Genomic DNA, 23,846 nt, shown 5'->3' with positions numbered 1-23,846 from the left:
AATTGCCTTTTGCCTATTAATGACTAAAATAACTGTTATTTCTATTAATTTTCTCGTTTAGAGTTAAGCGGATCGGAAATTTTTTGCAAGTGAAAAAAGAAAGCCAAGGACTCTAACCCACACAGTCACCAAATTACGTTACCTGGTTTCGCTGTTGGTTAAGCAGCTCTTCAGATGTATTGACTGTCGAATGGCTTCTCTCTCCTAGAACTTTTCGTTTTTCAAATGCAAATGTATTTTTATACATTAACGGATATTTGGCCGTTGAAAATGTATTTCTTCATGACAAACGCTATTTTGCGCTACCTTCGAAGTTATGAGTTTGGCTTTAAACGCTAACACGCCGTGATAACATTTTTTAATATGTTTTCAAGGACGTGGGTTCAAATCCCAGCCGGGCTCAGCCTGTTTTTTTATTTTTTGAAATGTTGCCCGTTAGCGCGAAGATAATTTTTAATGATTTTTATTAATTTTCTCGTTTAGACTTAATATTGGGAATGTACCAATGCAAATATTTACATACCTGAATATGTTGTAAGGTGTATACATATAAGTACCTGTACCCACTGTAGAAAGATCATCAGTTGTGAATAAACCACCAGTGTGAAAGTGTAAAAGTGTTCTTGTGTCCTCATCTCCAATTGTGCATTCTAACAGGTTATGGACCCAGGCAGAAATAAAAGTGTGTGTGCATACAGTGACAACACGAAAATCAACAAGCAGTGAGCAGTAATTACATTGTGAAATATTAAAGTGCGCAGCTGTGAAAGTGAAAAGCAAGGAAAATGAATTCCTTCTACAACATTGCGAAATTGGATGATACCAACTATGACTCATGGAGTTTACAAGTGAGAAGTGTCCTGGTTCATCAAGACTTGTGGTCGGTGGTCAATGGTGAGATGGAGAAGCCTGTTCCAAATGAGAAGAATTCCAGTGAAGTTGCCGCATGGAAAACTAAGGATGAGAAGGCTACAGCAACCATCATCTTGAGTGCAACACCGGTGCAGATTGCTCACATCAAGAACTGCACAACAGCGAAGGAGACTTGGGAAGCGTTGAAAGAGGTACATCGGCCAAAGGGACCGGTAAGAAAAGTGACCCTCTTCAAGCAACTGATCCAGATGCGCATGGCAGAAAATGAAGATGGACAGGAGTAAATTTGCAAGTTTGTGGCGATAGTTGAAAAATTGGCGGAAACGGGAATAGCTCTACAGGAGGAGCTATATGTGATAATGCTGTTAGCGAGCCTGCCAACATCATATGAAAATCTAGTTGTTGCGCTAGAAGCGAGAGATGAGCTGCCAAAGTTAAGTACCCTGAAGATCAAATTGGGTGAAGAATGCGATCGTCGAAAAGTCAACAACAACAGCGCACAAGGAGATGACGATGTTCAGATTTTTATGGCACACACAAGAAGAAGCAACAAGGGCAGAAATAACGACGCAGGTACCAGTAAGCAGAAAAATCATCGCAACTTCAACTGCTTCAATTGTGGACGTTCTGGACATTACGCCGCACAATGTAGAGACAGAGGTGCAAAAGGTAAAAGCAACGGCGGTGAGCGCACAAGCAAGCGTGAGTACAACAACAATGGCAACAGACGCTCAGGTAACAACAAAGGCAATGTGAAGTGTTACAATTGCGGTCGCCGAGGACATGTTGCCGCACAGTGCAGAGAAAAGGGAAAGACCAGCGAAGAAAAACACACACATTCATATGCAGTGCTAGAATCGTCGAACAAGAAGAGCGTGTTGAACTCCAGCGTGTGGTGCGTCGACAGCGGAGCATCAAGTCATATGTGTGGCGACAGAAGCTTGTTCAAGGAATCTGCAGAGCACACAGAAAAGATCGATTTGGTTGGCGAAAAGAAAATCGTTGCTAGAGGCAAAGGCAGTGTGTGGCTGGCAGATTGTGACATCATGCTGAACGACGTGCTGTATGTACCTGAGATGCAGTGCAATTTTATGTCTGTGGGCAAGATCGCAGAAAAGGCAACAGTAAGGTTTGAGAATAGAGGCGCAAGAATTTTGGAAAGAGGAAAAACTGTTATGTTTGCCAGAAAACAAGGAAATTTTTTTTTTACAGCCCGAAGAAAATCAGCAATCGGCGCGGCTATGATGCGAGTAAGGAGAGGAAATCCAATGTGAGCCAGATTGTTGAAGAACAGAAGGATGAGAGCGATTATGAGTCAGCCAACGAAAGTGAAAACGAAGAAAACATAGTTCCATACAGGCCACAGAAAATGCGAACACGCTACGAACTTGTGAAGCCTTACGAAGAGTGTGAAGCCTTTTGATGAAAATCCAGAATATGTATGATAAACGGCGATAAAAAGATTTAATTCGACTGTAGATGTAAATAGTTGATAATATAAAATTAATTAATTATGTAAATATGTATATACTAGAATGTAAGATAATTTATAGTGTGTCTATATTTAACAAAACATTGTATGTCAATGTAAGTTGTATGTCAACTGTGGAGGTAAAAAGGAAATGTAAATATTTTCATTGAGGAGGAGTATTGGGAATGTACCAATGCAAATATTTACATACCTGAATATGTTGTAAGGTGTATTCATATAAGTACCTGTACCCACTGTAGAAAGATCATCAGTTGTGAATAAACCACCAGTGTGAAAGTGTAAAAGTGTTCTTGTGTTTTTCTCTCCTGCATCCTAACACTTAAGTTTGATGATCGGAAATTTTTTGCAATACATTTAAATTTTAAAAAAGGTTCCGCGCAAATCGTTTGTGTTATATGATGTAAAGTAATATATAATATTAAATGATATATATGTTATAATACGATTATAAAATTAGTGAGAAGCAAACGGTTATGTCATTTTGGTTATTTCGTGTGCCCCCCCATACCTTGTTTTCAGTGAAATATGTATCTGTTTATAGTGACTTTAAAAATTTGTCAAATGTTCTGAAAAATAAAAACTTCAAAAGCTTTTTTTGCGGATTCTTTTACGACGTTGTAAAAAAAACATAACCCTAATAGCCCCATACAGGAGGTACAGCTCAATTTGAGGGTTTTTCGAATATTTTAGGCACTTATTGCAATTGAACTTGCTCGAATTGTGCATTTTGCAGGGACTACAAATATTTTTACTAGACATCGTCATCATATATTCTCGTTTTTGGAATAACCTTTATATAAAGAGGCAGTGCAATTTGGCATATTGTAAAGATCTTCTCAAGCATTTACGAGAATTTTTAAAAAAATTTGCTTAAGATCATTTTTGTTTGACAGTTTTTAGCCTAAACGTACTTAGGACAGTTTGACATACGGCCATGTGTTGTGTTGTTCACAGGGTCTTGAAAAAAATCACTTTGCAAAAAAATGGAATTTACTTGTGAACATTTTCGTCCGATCATTTTTGACAACTTTCGACGTGGTTCACCACGGCAAGAGTGCATCGATCAAATTAAATCTTTGTATATAGATAATTGACCATCCTATAGCACTATGAAAAACAGGTTTAATGAATTAAATCGTGGCCGACACTCGCCAAAAAACGAAGTTCGTGAGGGTCGTCAAAAAACAGTCGTTGTGCCAGAAAATATTAAGCCGTGCGAGAACGGTTAATACAATATTGCCATAGAGACATCATTGGGCATTTCTTTCACCAACTAACATTTGATATCAGGGATGCCATGTTGGTAGTTTTCCCGCCACTTGTGGTGATTTTTGACGTACAAAAACCAATGTTTAAGCAGGGATGTAAACTGTTCCGAGGTAAAAATCGCTACAGACCTATGATACGCATGTGGTATATAGCCATTTTTACATCCGAACAGTAGGCATCCATATTTGATATTGCATGAACACCTGTCCGCAAAAATCGGGTTTTCTGGATTGGTGCAAAGAAATTGTGAATAAAAACGATCGCGGTGCTTCAAACGATGTTTATAAGATCGTCACAGACGACGAATCTTGGATCTATGCGTATGAGCCCGAAACGAAACAGCAATCGACCGTGGGGGTCTTCGAAGGCGAGCCAACGAAAGTTTTTTGTAGAAAAAACACTTCGAAGCAAATGGTCGCCTGTTTCTTCGGCTAAACACACCATGTGGATACTATACGGTTTGCGGAAGATAGGACGGTTAATTCTGAGTGGAACACTACAATTTGTTTGCCTGAAGTCTTTTATGAAATACGAACAAGAGAAGACGAATCATTGTACACCATGAGAATGCGAGCTCTCACACACCGATTCAAATCAGCGCCTTTTTGACCGGACAATACGTGGAATTGATGGGTCATCCGCGGTACAGCCCTTACTTGGCACTCAATGACTTCATTTGAAAGAAAAGAAAGAAGGCGTGGTCAACGATTTTCGTGCACAAAAGATGTTGTTGAAGCGTTCAAAACCATGTCTTGGAGGTGTCTCAATCGGAGTGGAAAAAGTGCTTCAACAATTAGTTTACAGCGACTACTATTGTAGATGATAAATATTCGCGTTTTCATCATTAAACCGGAAAGTAATCGAGCAACCCTTGCAGACGTACTGAGAGGTTAACGTACATTTAGGTGAAATTTTCGGATGTACAAAGTTTCGGTCAAATCGGATATTCATTTTGTATGTTTCCGTGCTCATCAGTCATTTTATTCGTGTGGACCTGATTTTTACAGCTTTTAGTCATTATCTCAGGAAATATGGACTTGCCCGATTACTCCGTTGGAGAGTTATCGTGCGATCCAACCAACCAGACAGACAGACGGCCGTACAGAGGGAGCGGTACTGAAGGGAGCTGTTCTTAAGGGAGTGAACCGATATGCAAAGTTTGGACCAATGCACACTGGTCCCAACCTGCGACAAAAATCGAAAAATCGATATCAGCAATTTATAACGGTATTTAACAAAACAAAACAGAAGAAGTTGACATTTACGTATGATCTCTTAAAAACTTTAAAAACATCAGTAAGGTTGTGACCTCTTACAAGGCAAGTAACTCAAAATTGGCAGGATAAAATTATTTTTTTCGAAATGGAATTTTAGTACAAGGTTTTCTAATAACTTTTACATAAATTTTTTACACATTATTCCCATAAAATGTGCTGGAAATCACAATTTTTATAATACTTTTTGTGGATTTTTTTCCAAGTCCTAAAAATTGAAGTTAAGTTTTACTAACTTCGCCATCTTTCGCCACTCTACAAATTTTTTAAAGAATGTTCGAAATAGTGTCAAGTTTACAAAAAAATTGGTTCCAGCTGCATATATTTGCATTTCCGTGTGTGACATTGCATTGAACTTTATTATATCCCTTACCATGAAATATTCTGACCTCAAGTGGAATAATTTGTTTCCTGTCCACGATACCATTCGGAGACGTTTTTTAACCACTAAGAACTCCAAATAGCAAATTACAACCAATTCGAACCGAAAATGTAGATAAAAACCTCAAAATAACTGAAATAGGGAGGTACCGTAATATGATGGCTATACCGACCTAAGACCACAGTTTTTGGCGCAGAAGGTTTTTGATCATTGAGAACTTCAAATGGCAAATTAAAACCAATTCGGGTCGAAAATGTTGATAAAATCTTCGAAATACCTGAAATCGGTAGGTAATATGAGGGCTATACCGAAACATGGACCTAGGACCACAATGTTTGGCGCAGAAGGTTTTTGATAATTGAGTACTCCAAATGACAAATTACAACCAATTCTGGCCGAAAATGTTGATAAAATCTTCAAAATACCTGAAATCGGGAGGTACCTCTACATGGGGGCTATAGGAAAAACTGGACCCATATTGATGATTTTTTGCTACAGTATTTTTTACTTATTTTTAGCATATACTGAAAAAATCAGATTGATCCGACGATTATAAATATTTTTGTCGCACCTTCCCATACAAGTGGGACCACTGTGCAATGCAGTACCCAGGTCGAAAGTTGTCTTGCGCACCAGCCACTACACATGGTGGCCATGGAGATTTTTTACAGCATACGCCGTTACAAAAAAATCAAAGAGATTTGAGAGCAGGTGTTAAACTGAACTTTTCGGAAATTTGGGGGGGGGGGAGGGGTTCCAAAACCGATATAGTGAATATTCGAAGCTGTTCTATGTCTGGTAGAAATATTACGATGTGCAAAGTATAGACAAAATTATATTGCGCACCATAATGGGGAAAATTTTTTAACTTTTGTAAGGAGGTATCCAAAAGAGTGGACCGATATGGCCCATCTTCGAACTCGATCTTAGTCTTGGACTAAATGTTACGACCGCCAAATTTTAGACCGAATCGGTTGATCCGTTCGTGAGTTATCTACTCCAAATTGTTTGAGAATTCGACTTTTTCTAGGCGCAAAATCTCTGAACCCGTTAGTCCAAAAATCGGAAAACAAAAAACTCGGTCGGGGCCGACTGTATGATACCCTACACCACTGTGAATACGTAAAATATATATGGGAGCTATATCCAAACCTGGACCGATATCGATATGATTTGGCACATTTATTTCTAGTCTGAATTTAGTCACACATTCCAAATTTCATCGAAATCTGACATATAGAGTGTTTGGTGCAGCAAATACTTGAAATCTGGCGAAAAAATATATGGGAGCTATATCCAAATCTAGGCCTATTACGATATAATTTGGCATATTTATTTCTTGACCGAATTTAGTCACACGTTCCAAATTTCATCGAAATCGGACACATATAGAGTGTTTGGTGCAGATAATGCGTGAAATCGGGCGAAAATATATATGGGACCTATATCCAAATCTAGGCCGATTTCGATGTAATTCAGCACGTTTATTTCTTTACTGAATTTAGTCACACATAAATTTTATTGAAATCGGACATATATAGCGTGTTTTGCGAAGCAATTACGTGAAATCGGGCGATTTTATATATGGGAGCTATATCCAAATCTGAACCGATTTTCACCAAAAGCAATAGCGTTCTTCATATGGCTACATTGAACTATTTTTTCCGGTTCAACTATAGAATATATCGGTCTTTGTTGTACAACCACACAAAATTAAAAAATTGTTCCTGTCTACGTTGGAGTTGGTACGTTAACTATCGAATGAAATTACGCCCAAAATTAGATTAAGTTCCAAGATGGACGCTGTCAGTCTATTCACTCAGGTATCTACTCCGCAAAACCTCAAAATCTTTGCGCTTCAATCAAGTTTACGAACGCTTCTGTGTATTATTTCCATAAGCAGGTCAAGTTCGAATATAATATATGGTACGAAGGGCTCTAGAAAACCTTCTGTTGTAGGCAACACGTAGTGTCGCCATGCGTCCTTTTACATTTTATTGGAAAGTCTGATAGTTTTTAGCCTAAGCGTTCTCAGTAGTGCGATTCTCTAACACATTTTTTGAGTTACCGACAAAAATCGTTAAAATTAAAATGCTTATAAATTCGGTAATTAACGAAATTTTTCGGTAAGTCAGCGACCAAAAGAAAGTAGTCGTAAAGTTTGTAACCTGACCGCTACATTGCAAAACCGCCTCTCTGATATTACATCCAGTATCAATACAAAACTACCTTACCAGTGCAGGCATAATCCCAACTTCATGCATAATTACAACTCCATTCATACATTATTTAAACTTCAGTGTATTTCCTGGTTGTCTCGCCTTACAAATAATTCTCATTCACTCCGTAAACCCAGATGGATAAGATGTTTAGTTTTCGTCACTGAATTGGTCGAGTGCTGGCGTTGAACGAAGTACAAGATAAGACGTGTGGCATTGTCCGCAGTCAGTTGAACCAAACCTAGCAACAGCCGTCGGCCCTGCGATCCGTTCGCTCCTTGCGATTTGTTCGCTCCTGTCGATTCGTCCGCTCCTGTCGATTCGTTCGCTCCTGTCGATCCGATCGCTACTTCCGATTTGTTCGCTCCTGCCGATTCGTTCGCTCCTGTCGATCCGTTCGCTCCTTGCGATTTGTTTGCTCCTGCCGATTCGTTCGCTCTTGTCGATTCGTTCGCTCCTGTCGATTGGTTCGCTCCTGTCGATCCGTTCGCTCCTTGCGATTTGTTCGCTCCTGCCGATTCGTTCGCTCCTGTCGATCCGTTCGCTCCTTGCGATTTGTTCGCTCCTGTCGATACGTTCGCTCCTTGCGATTTGTTCGCTCCAGCCGATTCGTTCGCTCCTGTCGATTCGTTCGCTCCTGTCGATTTGTTCGTTCCTGTCGATTCGTTCGCTCCTGCCGATTCGTTCGCCCTGACGATCCGTTCGCTCCTTGCGACTGGTTCGCTCTCTGCAGTTCGTTCGCTCCGTTGTCTAGCTATATCCGACTCTTTTCTTTACAGAACAGCAATCCGAATAGGAATGAACCGAATTCAACACCCGAAGACTACCGAGCCGAACTCAACACCCGAAGACTACAGAGCCGAACTTAACACTCGAAGACTACAGAGCCGAACTTAACACCCGAAGACTACCGAGCCGAGCCTAACACCCGAAGACTACCGAGCCAAACTCAACACCCGAAGACTACCTATCCGACAGCAATCCGAATAATACCGAGCCTTGCGATACCCCAACAACGGGAACTAACGACCCATTGCCAACCCGAGTAATGCCGAGAGAGGGCTGACGATCAGAAGATTGCCGATTTCACTATTGCCGAGCCGAGTGTTATCAACCTACTGTCAACGACCAACCCCATCTTGTATCCGCCGATTACCACCTATTTTATACCGACCGATTCGAAGCGATTCCAACCGAGGCTGTTACCCAACTTTACCAACATATACTACAACATCAACTAATCTCCATACTATCTGAAACTTATGTTAACGAAATTATATAAATAAAACTCTGAAGCACAGTTCCATCGTGTCTCATCTTACTTAAGGTTTGTGGGTCCTTGAGTCGACCCTGGCAGCCGCTGAGCTAACCTCAGCCTTTGGTAAAACCACTCGTTATAAGTTTTACCGACAGCAACAGTGTTGTCAACTTTTATTTGAGCTCTTCATTCATAATTTTGCGTTTTCATTTTACCGACATTTGTCGGTAACTCAAAAGTGAGTTAGAGAATCGTACTACAGGACAGTTTGACATACGACCATGTGTTGGGTTTTTTACAGTGGCTTGATTAAGACACCTCCAAAACAAGGTTTTTGAACACTTTTACAGAAACTTCTGACGACTAAAATCGTTGTCCACACCCTTTTTTCTTGATGTGTTGGAATCAAATGAGGTCATTGGATCGCCAGTCAGGGCTGTACGGCGTGTGACCCACCAATTCCACTTTTTGTCCGGTCAAACAGGCGCTGGATTCAATCGATGTGCGAGAGCTCGCATTATCATGATGCAGAACGATTCGTCTTCTCTTGTTCGTTTTTCGAATATCTCAGGAGACTTCAGGCAAACAAATTGTAGTGTAACCATCAGAATTAACCGTCCTACATTTCTGAATCCTTATAGATGACACACGGTCAGTTCTGCCAAAGAAACAGTCCACCATTTGCTTCGAAGTGATTCTTACATGAACAACTTTCGTTGGATTTGGCTTGCTTTCGAAGACCTCCAAGGTCGATTGCTGTTTTGTTTCGGGCCCCTAAGCATAAATCCAAGATTCGTCGTCTATGAGAGAAAAATCGATTTTTGCGGCCAAGTGTTCATGCAATATCAAATGTTAGTTAGTGGAAGAAATGCCCAAAGGTGTCTCTATCCCACGGTGTAAAGCATGGCGATCTCACATTATCCGTTCACGCACTGCTTTAATTTTTTCTGGCACAACGTCCGACCTTCGTTTGTTGGCGATTGTCGGCCACGATGGAATTCATTGAACCAGTTTTTCATAGTGCTATAGGATGGTCCTTTATCGACATATAAAGACTTAATTTGATCGATGCACTATTGTCGTGGTTATCCACGTCGAAAGTTGTGAAAAAACAAGTAAGAAAGTATCAGTCAGATGTGCTGACAGAGATATACCATCAGCAAGTGACAAAAAAAAAAACAAAAAAACCAAACCAAACACAATAATTATGCCGTATATGTATAAAATATAATGGTGGAACAAAGAAGGCAAAGTAAATACTACAACAAATACAACTCAACAACAACCACATGGAAATTTGTTTTTGTTTGTAAAGTTAGTGTCACCGGTACATGTAAACAAAACAAGGAAATTATTGGAATTTATAAAACTAATATTTTTCACATTTGAATATTTTGTTTGAAAAACATGAATGAAAATTCGTTACATTTTCAATTTGAAACTATCCATATCATTCCGCTAAATGGATAATTTCTCACAGAAAGTAGAATTCTTGCAAAAATGTTTGGGTTCGCTAAAAATTTGTTGAAAAAGGATAAGCTGTTTCAAACTTTTGTTTTTGAAATCAAAGAAGCACATGTTTGGGATCTGTCATTGTACATTTATGGCCCCCATTTTGTTACAGTAGGTTGAGGGTATTAACCCACATAAAGCCACTGGTCGTTTAAACGCTACCAAAAATGGTTGCAAAACTTGAGGTAAAACTCGGTTATTTGCGCAAATTTTTGTGGTTTTTTTTTTCATTTTGTTATAGTATTTTCTGTTATCTGTCAAGGGATTGGCATGTACGAGTACACCTATAATACCCTTCAAAGATTCTGGCACTTGTAAAAGAAGTCTCCTAAAAGGTCTCAAAAATATAATTTTCATATAAAATTGTAAATTTTCTCGCAAAAAAATTCTCGGCGCTAAGTGGGTTAAGCTGTAGACAAAGCCAGTTCAGTTTTTCTTTACGATGAATAGCTTATTTGATATAACATTGGGTATGTACATATGTTACTTAAACAATATACCCATTGTCCTTATTGGTAATCGCCATAAAGTCTAAAATAATAAGGTTGAGACACAGTGTTATATCAGCCACCTACTGCGTGTAAACATTGGACTTTTCAAAAACATTTACGTAACCACAAAAACAAACACACAATTTCTAAGAAATTGGAAGTTGCCACAATTCGCCCTTAAAGCCTCTTTCATTCGTTACATCCCTTTCTCTTAACATCCCCTAGAAATGCATAAATGTGTCATTATGTAATTTTCAATGAGAGAAAAAGCAAAGGCTCTCTTTTCATTTAAATAAACTATAATTTTATGGGAGCTTTCAAAAGTCCTTGAACCCGTGACCTTGGTTTGCAATGTATACATAAGCACGTGAATACATACATAGGTATGTATGTATGCTTCTATACTCTATACCCACTGGAACAAATCCAGGAATTGTGTTTCATAACAACCGTTGTTATGTAATGGTAAACAATAACAGATGATGACTGTTGGTAATGCTTTGACGTCATTTGTTGTAATGTTATGAGTCACACAAGATTCCTGGAATACCTTGGGGAACTTCAATAGAAATTTTTTGGTGAATGTGATTGCAGCAAAGGACAACAACAAACATGTAAATAACGGATTATATTCCATTGAGTTAAATAGTTTTAAATAAGGTGCCCGGACATAACTCCCAAATTACGTTTGCAGTTAATTCGGACATTACTAAAAAAACGCGAATTTTTTAATTAATTTCAAATTTCAATCCAAGACGGACATAACTCCCAAAACCTTTTTCTCGGACGGACATAATTCCCAAAACCTTTGACTCATGCTTGTACCGTTGAAGGTTTGAATTCAAACTATTTTTTATCAGAACTATCATTATCCTTTCCCAAGATAATCCATATCCTTTTGTTTTGAAATTGATCAAAAATAACATAAAATATTTTTTTTTTTTTTTTTGAACATATTTTCGAAAACATCTCAGAACTGAAAACCTCTCAGAACTGAACAGGATGTTGTATCTTTATGCATTTTTCCCATTGTTGATGATTAAAAAAAATCAAAATTCTTTCATCATAAAATTTTCTTGTCATCTCACAACTGATTATACCCTCAGCTTTTATGCTAACGAGGGTATATACAATTTCATACGGGCAAAATATGCCCCATCGAATTAATGGTCTTAGACCCCAAGTATGTTTGGACGAAATCCGTTTCAGACAATTTGGAGTTGATTTAGCCATGTCCGTCCGTCTGGCTGGCTGGAGTGCACGATAGCTCTCGAACGGATAAACCGATTCGGTCCAAAATTTGGGTTATACCGGTCCACTCCTTCCGGTACCTCCCCCACAAAAGTTCGAAAGTGTTCGGAAAATTTGTGCGCACGATAACTCTTGAAGGGAGTAACCGATTCGGTCCATGCTTTGCACATTGTGAAGTTTCTACCGGACATAGATAGGTCCAATCTTTCGGGTACCTCCCACACAAAATTTCGGAAAAGTTCAGTTTAGGACCTTATCTCGAATTGCTTTTATTTTTGTTGTACCAACTTGTACTCACTGCCCCCATACGACGGTTCAAGTTTCATCAGGGGCAAGTCCATACTTCCTGAGAAAATAACCTGGAAAGTTAAAAAATTATGACACCGTGTGTAGTGGTTGAAGCGCAAGATAACTCTCGAACGGATCTGCCGATTAGGTAAAAAATTTGGCGTTCGTAATATTTTGTCTAAACTTAGATTAAGTTCGAAGATAAGTCATATCGGTCCACTCTTTCAGGTACCTCCCCCAAAAAACTTCAAAAATGTTCGAAAAAATTGTGTGCACTATAACTCTTGATGGGAGCGACCGATTTGGTCCATATTTTACACATCCTAATATATCTACCAGATATAGATCAGGCTCGAATATTTATTATATTTGTCCACTCCTTCGGGTATTTTGGATAGGTTCACTTTAAGACGTGCTCTCGAATCACTTTGATTTTTGTTGGAGCAACATGCATTCGCTGTCTCAATTACGATGGTACAAGCTTTTTCAGGGGCAAGTGCATATTTCTTTAGAAAACAGCCAGAAAGTTGTAAAAACCCCTAAGGCACCATATGTATGTAGTGGAGAGTACGATAATTCTCGAACGGATCAACCCATTCGGTCCGAAATTTGGCCTTCGTCATATTTTGTCCAAACTTAGTTTCAGTTGATGGGCAATACCGATCCATTTATTTAAAAACTTCCACTAAAGTGGTATGCACAATATCTTTTGAACGGGGAAAATAAGTTTCAATTCAATTCACATGGTTGAGGGTATATCTCTGTCGGCAAAGCCTACTGATACTTTTTTACTTGTTGTTATTCCCTCAACTATAATATGGAAGGTGTAATTAAGGGATCGATTACGGATAGCAACTTGCCAAAAGAGAAAATCATACAATTAAAATAAGTAAAACGACAGAAATTGTTGTGAAATTCATTCAATATCAGCGTTTTGAACCTACAGCTATTAATTTAATTGTAAGAAAGTATGAATTTCAATGCGGAAATGGAAGTTTTTATTATTAAATTTGCTGTAGGCAATGCAATTCGAGGTGGGTTGCTATCCATAATCGACCCCTAAATTTATCATTCCGTTTGTAACACAGAAATATTCGACGGAGGCCCTATAAAGTATATAAATTCTTGGTCAGTATAAAATAAATCTGTCCGTCCGTTCATCCGTCTGTCTGTTGAAATCAAGATACAACACGCAATATTTTCTATTGCTTCTAGAATGTTTGGTATTGAATATGGGCTATAACAGTCCACGTTTTGATATAGCCCCTCCCGATTTTCGGTACTTTGAACGTTTTAGTCTTATTATTACACCAAAATGGCTGAAATTTTGTATTTAGTTTTCCTTGGGGTTACAAAACTATCACCAAGAAAATTGTCAGTACGGGTCCAGATTTTGATATAACCCCCTACATAGGTACCTCCCAATTTTCGGTGTTTTCAAGGTTTTAGCCACATTATCCTATAAAAATAGCTGAAATTTAATATTTTATTTTATTTGGAACTATAAAACCCCCCAGATATTTGTCAATACAGGTCCACGGAAGAGCTTATTCCTTTCATAAACAAGAAGGGCGATAGGAAACTAATTTTTATACCCTCCACCATAATATGGAGGGTATATTAAGTTTGTGATTCCGTTTGTAATTCATCGAAATAATCATTTGCGACCCTATATAGTATATATATTCTTGATCAGCGTAAAGTTCTATGTCGATTTAGCCCTGTCCGTCTGTTGTAATCACGCTATCTTCCGAATGAGTTGAAATTTCGTACACATGAAATTTCGTACACATGTGTTTTTGGTCTGTACTTAGATCAAGTTCGAAGATGGGCGATATCGGTCCACGGTTTGGTATAGCCACGGTACCGCACAGTGCACTGTGGTCGAACTTGTATGGGAAGAGCGGCCAAAAATACTTCCTGAGCAGATAACAATACGAAAATTTCAGTAAAGGCTAGGTTAGCAACACAAATAAAAAGAAGCAAAAAAAATTCAATATAGGTCCAAGGTTAGGTATAGCCCCCATAGAACGGTACCCCCTGATTTCAGGCATTTTGGGGGTCTTGACCACATCTTTCAGTGAAATTGGCTAAAATTTGGCTATCGGTATTCCCTAGTGTTAGAAAATCTTCTAGCAAAATTTTTTTGAACTGGGTCCACGTTTTGATAGGTCCCCATGTAATTGTACTGCCCGATTTTCGGAATTTTGAGGGTTTCATATAAGTTATTAAATCGAAATGGCCGAAATGCCACTTAATCTTTCGTGGATGAAGGCTACCCCCAGAAAATTGTCGATTAATGTAGGTCCACCCTTTGATTTTGTGCCCATAAATAGGTACCGCCCAATATTCGGTATTTTTAGGGTTCTAGCCGTAATAATCAATCAAAATGGCTGAATTTTTCAAATTTTACATTGATTTTAACGTATCCTTCATATGACTGAACCTCACAATGCCTCTTCTATATATTTAAAAAGCTGAAATGTATCACCTGCACATTTGAAAAAATGACAAAAACACCCTGAAATGTACCCTTAGTATTTTGGGAACCAGTTCCAAAGATGCGGAAAGATGCAGCTGAAAGTTTGAAAAATATAACACTTAGACTACTACTGATCTTTTAAAAAAAAATTCGTTAGGGGGAAAGAGGGGGAACATAATTAAAACTTTACATGAAATTGAATTATATTGAAGAAATGACATTAAAAAAAATCCTTTAGTCAACACACGTATTCAATAATGAATCCCAAAAATTAACAAACACAAAACTGCATAAAAATTAAGTTAATACATTGTTTTTCAATATTCGAATTAAGTTTGATCAATATAGAGTTCATTTAGTTTGCTATTGATATTTTACTTTCACCTAACTTTTGCACTGAATTCACCTAGAAATCCAACCTCTTAAATTTTCTCCTTCTTTGGTGCCATTCTCAAAGAGTACAGTAAGAAGTAATCCATAACAAATATATTTTAGAAAAATGTAACATGTTAGTAGTAGATATGAACACATTTGGTACCAAAAATTAGACTTTCATTTTTTAATTTTGGCCAATGGCAGCGACCACTGTGCAGTGTTGCCGCTTCCATACAAAAGTGGACAAAAATAGAAGGAGTTGACCTAGGTTAATAAATTTTTGCACAAGTACTTATAAGGGCATAGGAATGAAAAATTTTAACTTTGGTCCATATCGGTTCATATTTGGATATAGCCCTCATATATATCTTTTCCCGATTTTGCTATAACTCGGGAAATTTTGATCGAATAGCCTTCAAATATAATATGAAATATTTTTGTTAGCTCCTTTAGTAGTTTCACCGATTTAGGTAAAAATCGGTTCAAATTATAGCTCCCATATATATCTTTCCCCAATTTTGCTATAAATCGCTCAATTTTTGATGAATAGCCTTCAAATTTAACATGGGAAGTTTCCTTAGGCCACTGTTCAGTTTTACCGATTTTGATTTGATTTCTCAAAAATCGGTACAGATTTGGATATAGCTTCCATATATATATTTCACCAATTTTGCTATAAATCGGCCATTTTTTGAAAAATAGCCTTCAAATTTAACATGGGATGTTTTCTTAAGCCCTTTTTCAGTTTCACCGATTTTGACAAAAATCGGTTTATATTTGGATATAGCTCTCATATATATTTTCGCCCGATTTTATGTATTCGATGCACTAAACACGCAATGAATGTGAATCGATTAAATTAGGAAAATATGACGTAATTATCCGTAATTGAGTGACATCGGGCGAAATTATATATGGAAGCCATATTCAAACCTAAACCGATATAGGCCAAAGTTGATATTTTTCATTCCTGTGTCCTCATAAGTACTTGTGCAAACATTCATCAACCTAGGTCAACGGTAAAACTGAACAGAGGCCTGAGGAACATCACATGTTAAATTTGAAGGCTATTCATCAAAAATTGAGCGAATTATAGCAAAGTCAGGGGAAGATATATATGGGGGCTATATCCAAATCTGAACCGATTTCGAAAATCGGTGAATATATTCAGAGGCCTAAGAAAATGTAACATATAAAATTTGAAGGCAATTCGATTAAAATTGAACGAGTTATAGCAAAATCGGGGATAGATATATATGGGGGATATATAAAATCTGAACCGATATATCTCAGAAGGTTGCAAGGTTGGGCAGAATTTTTTTACACATTTCGCTTCGGAAGATATGTCCAATTAAAGGAAATCAAGAGCCAAGGTGGCAATCAAAAGATATACTCTACGAAATATTAAGAATTTATATTTTTTTGTCAAATTTAAATTTTTAATTCATGATAACGGTACCTTGCCTATGTGCAGTTGATGTCAAATATTTGTACTAAATTTTTATATTTATAGCCCACCCATCAAATCCCCATGCAAAAGTATTAATATTATCAACAAACTTTTCAGAAAATGTTATTTTAAATGTCGTCTAATTTTCATATGATTATCGCTTTAGATTGCCTTGGAAATATTTTTCATAAGGAGCTATAACTTCATTATGGATGCACATATCGACAAAATTCTTTCAGATTCATTGTATCGGATGTGTTTACAGTAAGAAAAAAACATATGTAAAAGTTAACATCACATTTTTTGATATTTTGTCCACGCGGCAACACTGTGTACCGCCCGATTTCAGATATTTTGACGTTTTTAGCCACACGTCTGAATTATCTATAATTTGACATTTAGGGTTCCCAGTGAGCAAGAACCTACTCCACCAAAAATTATGGACATAGGTCCACGTTTTCTTATAGCTCCCATATAGCGGTACCGCTCGATTTCCGGTATTTTGACGTTTTTAGGTACATGATCTGGTCGAATTAGCTATACTTTGGCATTTAGGGTTTTTAGTCATCAAGAAATTTCTCCACCATAAGTTAGGGCCATAGGTCCACGGTTTGCTACAGCCCCCATATAGCGGTACCGCCCGATTTCGTCTATTTTGACGCTTTTAGCTACATTTTCAGACCGAATTAGCTATAATTTGACATTTAGGGTTTTCCAATGACCAAGAAACTTCAACACCATAAATTATGGGCATAGGTCCACGTTTTCTTATAGCCCCCATATAGCGGTACCGTCCGATTTCCGGTATTTTGAAGTTTTTAGCTACATGTTCCGGCCGAATTGGCTATAATTTGGCACTTAGGGTTTGTAGTGGTCAAGTGGCTTCTCCACCAAAAATATTGTGTATAGGTACTTTCGGCCGAACTTGTTTTGTTGATAGCGGTTCTGACGTAGACAAAATAAATCAGTTCTCGTTTCCAACTTCCGATGTATATCTGCGACTACTGGACGCCATTGATATAACCACAACTTCAGTATATAGATTTACAACCCATCTTCTCCAGCAAATTGTACAAACTATCATACGATAGGCTGTTGTTGAACTGAAACCTCGGCAAGTTCAGTTATCCGATTAGGGAATCACAAGTATAAACTTCCGTGCTGGAAAACTACGCACGTAAGCCTTACCAGATTCCAACATCGCAACATACACTGGGCTTCTTGACTGTCGCAAGATCAATCGAACAGATACCATATTGAACATGTTGTGTGTCACTGTAGTAGCCCAGGTACACCCGAGTCTTAATGTGTCGATAAAATAATGTACCGATAATGTGGTTGAGCAGTGTTAGCTAGTTCGAAGTTAATTTGTGGTAATAAATACTCAGTGATTTGGACTCGATGGTAATTCTATTTGCCGTAAGAACGCAGCGTTACCATATTCGAAAGACCACTATATGTTTGCCTCTTCGAACCGAAGTACGCTTTGGATACCAGTTACTGCACTACAAGGGAGACCTGTGGAGTGTTCTTCGTAATACCTCAACCTTTCACTTTTTACAAAGACAACATTAAAGTGCAACATAAGGGCAAAAAATTTTGTAATTTGTCAGGATTTTGGGAAATTTTGTTGCCCATACCTGGAGAAGTATAGACTTCCTCAAGAAAAAGTATGCTGTTGCAGTCATACGGAATGAGGAATCAAACCAAGGTAATCAGCATGTATGACGGGCATGCTAACAATTGCAGCTTTTCTATACACTAATACCTCGATTTGCGTTAACAAAAAAATAATAGATTTTGTTTCGAATTGCGTTATAAAAAACAATGAGCCCGATTATGAATATCAACTCCCCGTGAGTTGTCTCACTCTCTCCATTAAGTTTCAACGACAGAAAGACAAAACTCACGGGGAGTTTACATTTATGATCGGGCTGAATATAGGTATGTGGCTTTTAGGGTTCGATTATGGATGTCAACTCAACTGAATTTGCGTTGCCAGAAGTGAAAATCAGACAATAAAAATAAGTGAAACGGCAGAAATTTTTGTCAAATTCATTCAATATTAGTGTTTTGATCCTTCGGCTATTAGTTTAATTGTAAGAAGGTATGGATTTCAATGCAGACCCCTTAATCTCGTGAAGACATTCATGAGTTCTTAACCCACACGATGAATTTTCCATTGCCTCGAACGTGCATTAGAGAATGAATCACCTGCGTCTAGTAATGTTACCGAAGAAAAAGAGGTTAAAATGTCACTCAAATATAAGGAGCTATGCAAACTATAACCAAAGCAATTGTTATTATATGAATCATAGCATAATGTGACGATAGTTTAAGAAAACAAGTAAGAACAGCGTTAAGTTCGGCCGGGCCGAACTTGTTATACCCTCCACCACGAGTTGTATTGAAGTAAAATGAAACAATTTCGTTTATGAAAAAGACTAAATACCAAATTTCAGTGATTTCGGTAAAACAATGTGGCTAACCTTCAAAATACCGAATTTCGGGAAGTAGCGTTCTATGGCGGCTATATCAATACATCGATCTATTCCTACAAATTTCTGGCGGAAATTTTTTAGACTCACAGAAGACTTAATACCAAATTTCTGATATTTCGATAAGATAATGTGGCTAAAACCTTCAAAATACCGAAACTCAATAGGTACGCTTCTATGGGGGATATAAGAAGACGTGGACCTATACTGATAATTCCCTTCTGGAATATTTTATAACCCCATGGAAGACTAAATATCAAATTTCAGTCTTTCGGTGGAATATTGATGTCACGACCTCCAGAATTACGAAAATCGGGAGGTACCGATCTATGGGGGCTATATCGAAACGTGGTCCGGAAAGGTTTTTACCTCCAACGTAGACTAAATACAAAATTTCAGCTATTTCGGTGGGTTGTTGTCGCCACAACCTTCAAATTACCGAAAATCGGGAAGTACCGTTCTATGGGGGCTATATGAAGGCGTGGGTGGACCTATACCGAAGAATTTCTGGGGGAAAGTTTTATACCCCCAACGAAGACTAATTACCAAATTTCAGTCATGTCAGTGTGATAATGTGGCTAAAACTTTCAAATTACCGAAAATCGGTTGGTACCGTTCTATGGGGGCTATATCAAAACGTGGAACGATCTAGCCCATATGCAATACCAAGCATCCTAGGTGTAATAGAAACTGTACCAAATTACAAAACTCGTATTTTTAAAATTGAGAGTTGTATCTTGATTTCAACAGACGGACGTACAGACGGACATGGTTATCAATGAACCACAGTCGCTTGATTTTTTAGTAAAAAAAAAAATAAGAAGAAAATACAAACCAATTAAAAAATTCGATTGGCGTTGTTTCGCATTTCGTTGAAGTCTGCCGGAACCAACCATTAACGCAATTCGTGGTATAAGTGTATTCTATTTCAATTTTCCCACAAGTTATGAAATAAAACGATATTTTTGTGTTTGCATGTTTACCAATTTATTTACTTCTTATTTCATTTTTTTTTCTGTTTTGCTACAATTAATATATGTTTATATTTATTATTTTTATTAAAGATTAATAATAATAATGATGATTACATATTTAATAATTAGTAACATTTAGAAAGTGTTGGCGTTTTTATACTTTTTTCATGTCGCTTTAATTTGCATTTATTTAGAAAAAGTGAAACAATATTGAAGCAAATTATTAAATAAGCACTTCGTTAAATACTTTTTTAAAAAATTATTTCTATATTATGTTAATATTATTATATAAACATGCATAATTGAAAAAAAAAACAAATATGCCCAGTAGAAAGTGTCTTTAAGACAACATTGATGAATCGTGCACGTCATTTCCAATTCGTTCATGACTCTTTGCAGACAGCCCTTTGGGATCGTTGACGACATTTTCACACAAGTGTCCCAGTATTCATGCACGACAACTTGGGCGACAGGGTAAGCGAAGTTGTCGTCGACGACGATCTAGATGACTAAAATCCCCGTATTTCGTCGACGACTGTTTCACCGACCCTGTCTTGCTACTAGTCATCGATGACTAAACTAAAGACAATTTCGTTTATGTTGTCGTGTGTAAAAGTTCTATTTTTATTTAATTATAAAATATATAATTTGTACAAAATAAGTTAGTTAAATAATTAATAATACTTAGCTCCCGTATGTTTTGCAATCCACCATTTTCTTCCAGTTTTACCACGCCTTACACTTCTTACCCCAGCCGACCTAAAGGCGACCTCTTTTTATTTTTGGATTCTGCAAAAAGAAATGATTTAAAATGAATATTGTGAATCTCTCCTAAATATTCTAAAATCTTACCATATACCACAGGCGTTGTATTTAAAGTCGCTGGAATTTTCAATTTTCTTCAACTTAAATGCAACTATTCAAAAAATAACTACAATTAATTTTAAAGTATTTAATTCTATTTATTCTAACTTACCGTTTTCTACATAATTCAGGTTGTATAAATAAAATTGTTTAATCAGTAACGCGGTTTCCGAATTTTGTGACTTTATAATTTTACATTTTTTTTACAAATAAAAAATTGTATATCTGAATAAATATGTATACAATTGTTTCAAAGCACACTTTTGAGCATTTTTCGGTTTGTTGCCAAGACACAATGCAAGACATGGTCATGCAAGTTGTCGTACATGACAATTTCGGAACATTCGTCAACGAATCGTCGACGAAAATGTCATCGAAGACTCGATTTTCTATTGGGTGTATTTATGGCAAATGAAAATGTTTTACATTTTTATCGTAATTTTTCTTTGATTTATTAGGCGTTTAAATATTTTTATAAGAGTTTAAGCATTTTGCATAAAACATTATTTCGATTTGCTATATTTTGCAATGCCAATATTGTTGTGATTGTTATAATAATAATTTTAATAGTAGTAGTTATTTGCAGTGCAAATTACATTTAGTATTTATTTGCATTTTCTTTCCACTTTTTTTCTATGTATAATAAGAGAAAAATTGATTTTATTAAACAATGATTATTTGTTTTTGTTGTTTTTTTTTTCTTAAACACTTCAATTGTATATTTGCATAGTTTGTTGTTGCTTTTATAGGCATTACTTTCCTCCTTAATTGTTATTCTATTCGTTTTTCTGTTTATAGGCATTTCAAAACGTTGTTTGTTGTTGGTTTCTTTATGAGTGATTGTTTGATTTAATTGGTTGGTGTTAAATATATTGTTTCGATATATCAAATATTATAAATAACAACATTTAAACAAACTTTGAAATGAAAATCAAAGTGCTCGTTTATAATTAAAACCAATTCGATTTTTAAAAAATGAAATACAATCTAGTCGAAATGTTCATTGCAAACAAATTTATGTTTTGGAATTTAATTGAAAAAATTAGCTTATTTTTTACTTCAAGTACACTTAATATCTAAACCGAAAAACCGTACTTGAAGAACAGTATTGAGTAATCAGATTTTGTTGATACCTTATACAACTTTTAGTTGTCTTCTTTTCGTTCCTGATTGTTTTATAGTTGTTATCTATAATAAATGATATATAATATATTTGAAAGGTACATACAATCATATATTTATAATATCTATACATAAAGTAGTTGGCTAGCCTTTGTTTTTTTATATATGAATATTGTTTTTATTAATACACTTGATATTCGTTTTGTATGTATGTATTAATTTGCGTGTTTGAAAAATTTCCCTGCTACAAATTGTATATAACAAATTTGGATGTTGTTTTGTTGTTATAGTTAAAATTTTCTTGTAAAGAATACATTTTTATTCAATGCTTTCAATTTCGATATTTATTTTTGTTTGTTTTGCTTCTTCTAAAATATTTAACATTTGTTTTCTTGTTATCCCTTTGTGTGATTGATGTTTCACATTTAACAATTATATTTTAGTTGTTGTGGTTGTTGTTGTATTATAATATCACAGTTTTCAGTAAAGGATTCTCATGGATATTCAATAGAGAAACCCAATTTGTATTCTTAGGTGTTATAGTTGTTGTTGTTCTAGTTTTAAATAACGATGTTGTTTTTATTTAAATGGTAAATTACATAAATAGTAGATATTATTAGATAATTGTTTCAATATTTGTTTAACGTAATCTAAAGTATTTCAAAATTATGGACACAAAAATTAAAAAAAAAAATTGGAATCATTGCTCATTTAATAAGTTGTTTGCTGACTATTCAATTTCATGCACATAATTTTGAAATTCTTTCACTTACGAAATTTGATTCCCATTTGTTGTTGTGTTTTCTTAAGGAATTCAAATAATTTTGTGATTAAATGTAAGCCTTTTCGCTTGATGTTAATAACAAAAAATTTTTCTTCATTTCTTTTTTCATTCAATATGTGAATAATATTAAAAAAATAATCATAATAAACGATTTTGTCTAATATAGTATAATATTAAAATAACAAATATTTGCTTTCAAAAAAATCTACAGTTTTAATAAAATTTTATTTTCAGTATTTTTGTTTAATTTTCTATGGAATGAATAAAAATAAATGGCATTCAGTATTTATTTATGTTTTATTTTGGGGTTGCTTAGAGTTACACAATTTCCAAATTAAGACAAAAAATATATCTTAATTAACGAATATTAAACATTTGTTTTTATTTTCGGAAAAAATTGATAAACTTGGCAATGGTGTAAACTCAGCATAAAGGATTTTCTTAAATTTGATTATAACATGGATTGCTGGAGGTCAGTGTTTATTTGCTACAATTGTTGTTTTTTTTATTTTGAGCTACTACAATCCCCAATTAATATATAGGATGATGTTTATGATGATGATGATGACTATTTTTTTGTAATAACAATAATGATCACGAAGAGTTAATAATGGGGCATTGTCAGGTTGTTGTGTTTGTTGTTGTTCTACTCCTTAATTTATAATAAATACAAGTACTAGGTTGTTGTTTTGTTTTAAATATTACTGTTTCATCAATGGTGTTAAATCACATATGAGTTCTTAGTTGTTGTTGATGTATTGCAGTTGCTTTATATGATAATAATAAATAATGATATACATTTGGAACTCTTTGAACCTACAACATTTAGATTTGAAAAAAAAAAACTCATTACAAATGTCCTTGACGCGACAAATAGGTATGTAGTTATTTTTTGACCACTAAAAAATAGTTAACCTTTGGCTATTAAAGGTGGTAACTACTTTTTAAACTGCTTATTTTAGTGTCAAAAAAATGTTAAAATATTGGG

The 23,846-nt window shown here is 35.9% G+C and overlaps 1 protein-coding gene across 5 annotated transcripts in view; it reads left to right on the top strand.

Moving 5' to 3' along the window:
- LOC141402717 (uncharacterized) overlaps window positions 1-23,846 on the top strand; it is a 38,050-nt gene that overhangs the window by 6,658 nt on the left and 7,546 nt on the right. For 2 of the 5 annotated variants that reach the window (XR_012412702.1, XR_012412701.1), the window contains exon 2: window positions 8,289-8,798. The exons of 1 other annotated variant lie outside the window; for it this stretch is intronic. Coding sequence is in view for 2 of the 4 variants with exons in the window: in XM_073984579.1 (XP_073840680.1) it covers window positions 1,233-2,147 (915 nt within the window). In the remaining 2 variants the exon portion in view is untranslated. Of the gene's footprint in view, window positions 1-875; window positions 2,766-8,288; window positions 8,799-23,846 lie in introns of those variants that run through there. 2 more of the 5 variants (XM_073984579.1, XM_073984580.1) reach the window with 2 other exon arrangements.

The sequence above is a fragment of the Musca autumnalis genome, unplaced genomic scaffold, assembly GCF_047663935.1.
Source record: "Musca autumnalis isolate F117 unplaced genomic scaffold, ASM4766393v1 scaffold_4, whole genome shotgun sequence".
Taxonomy (NCBI): domain Eukaryota; kingdom Metazoa; phylum Arthropoda; class Insecta; order Diptera; family Muscidae; genus Musca; species Musca autumnalis.
Note: the sequence above shows the minus strand (reverse complement) of the source record. Positions and strands in the feature narration are given on the sequence as shown.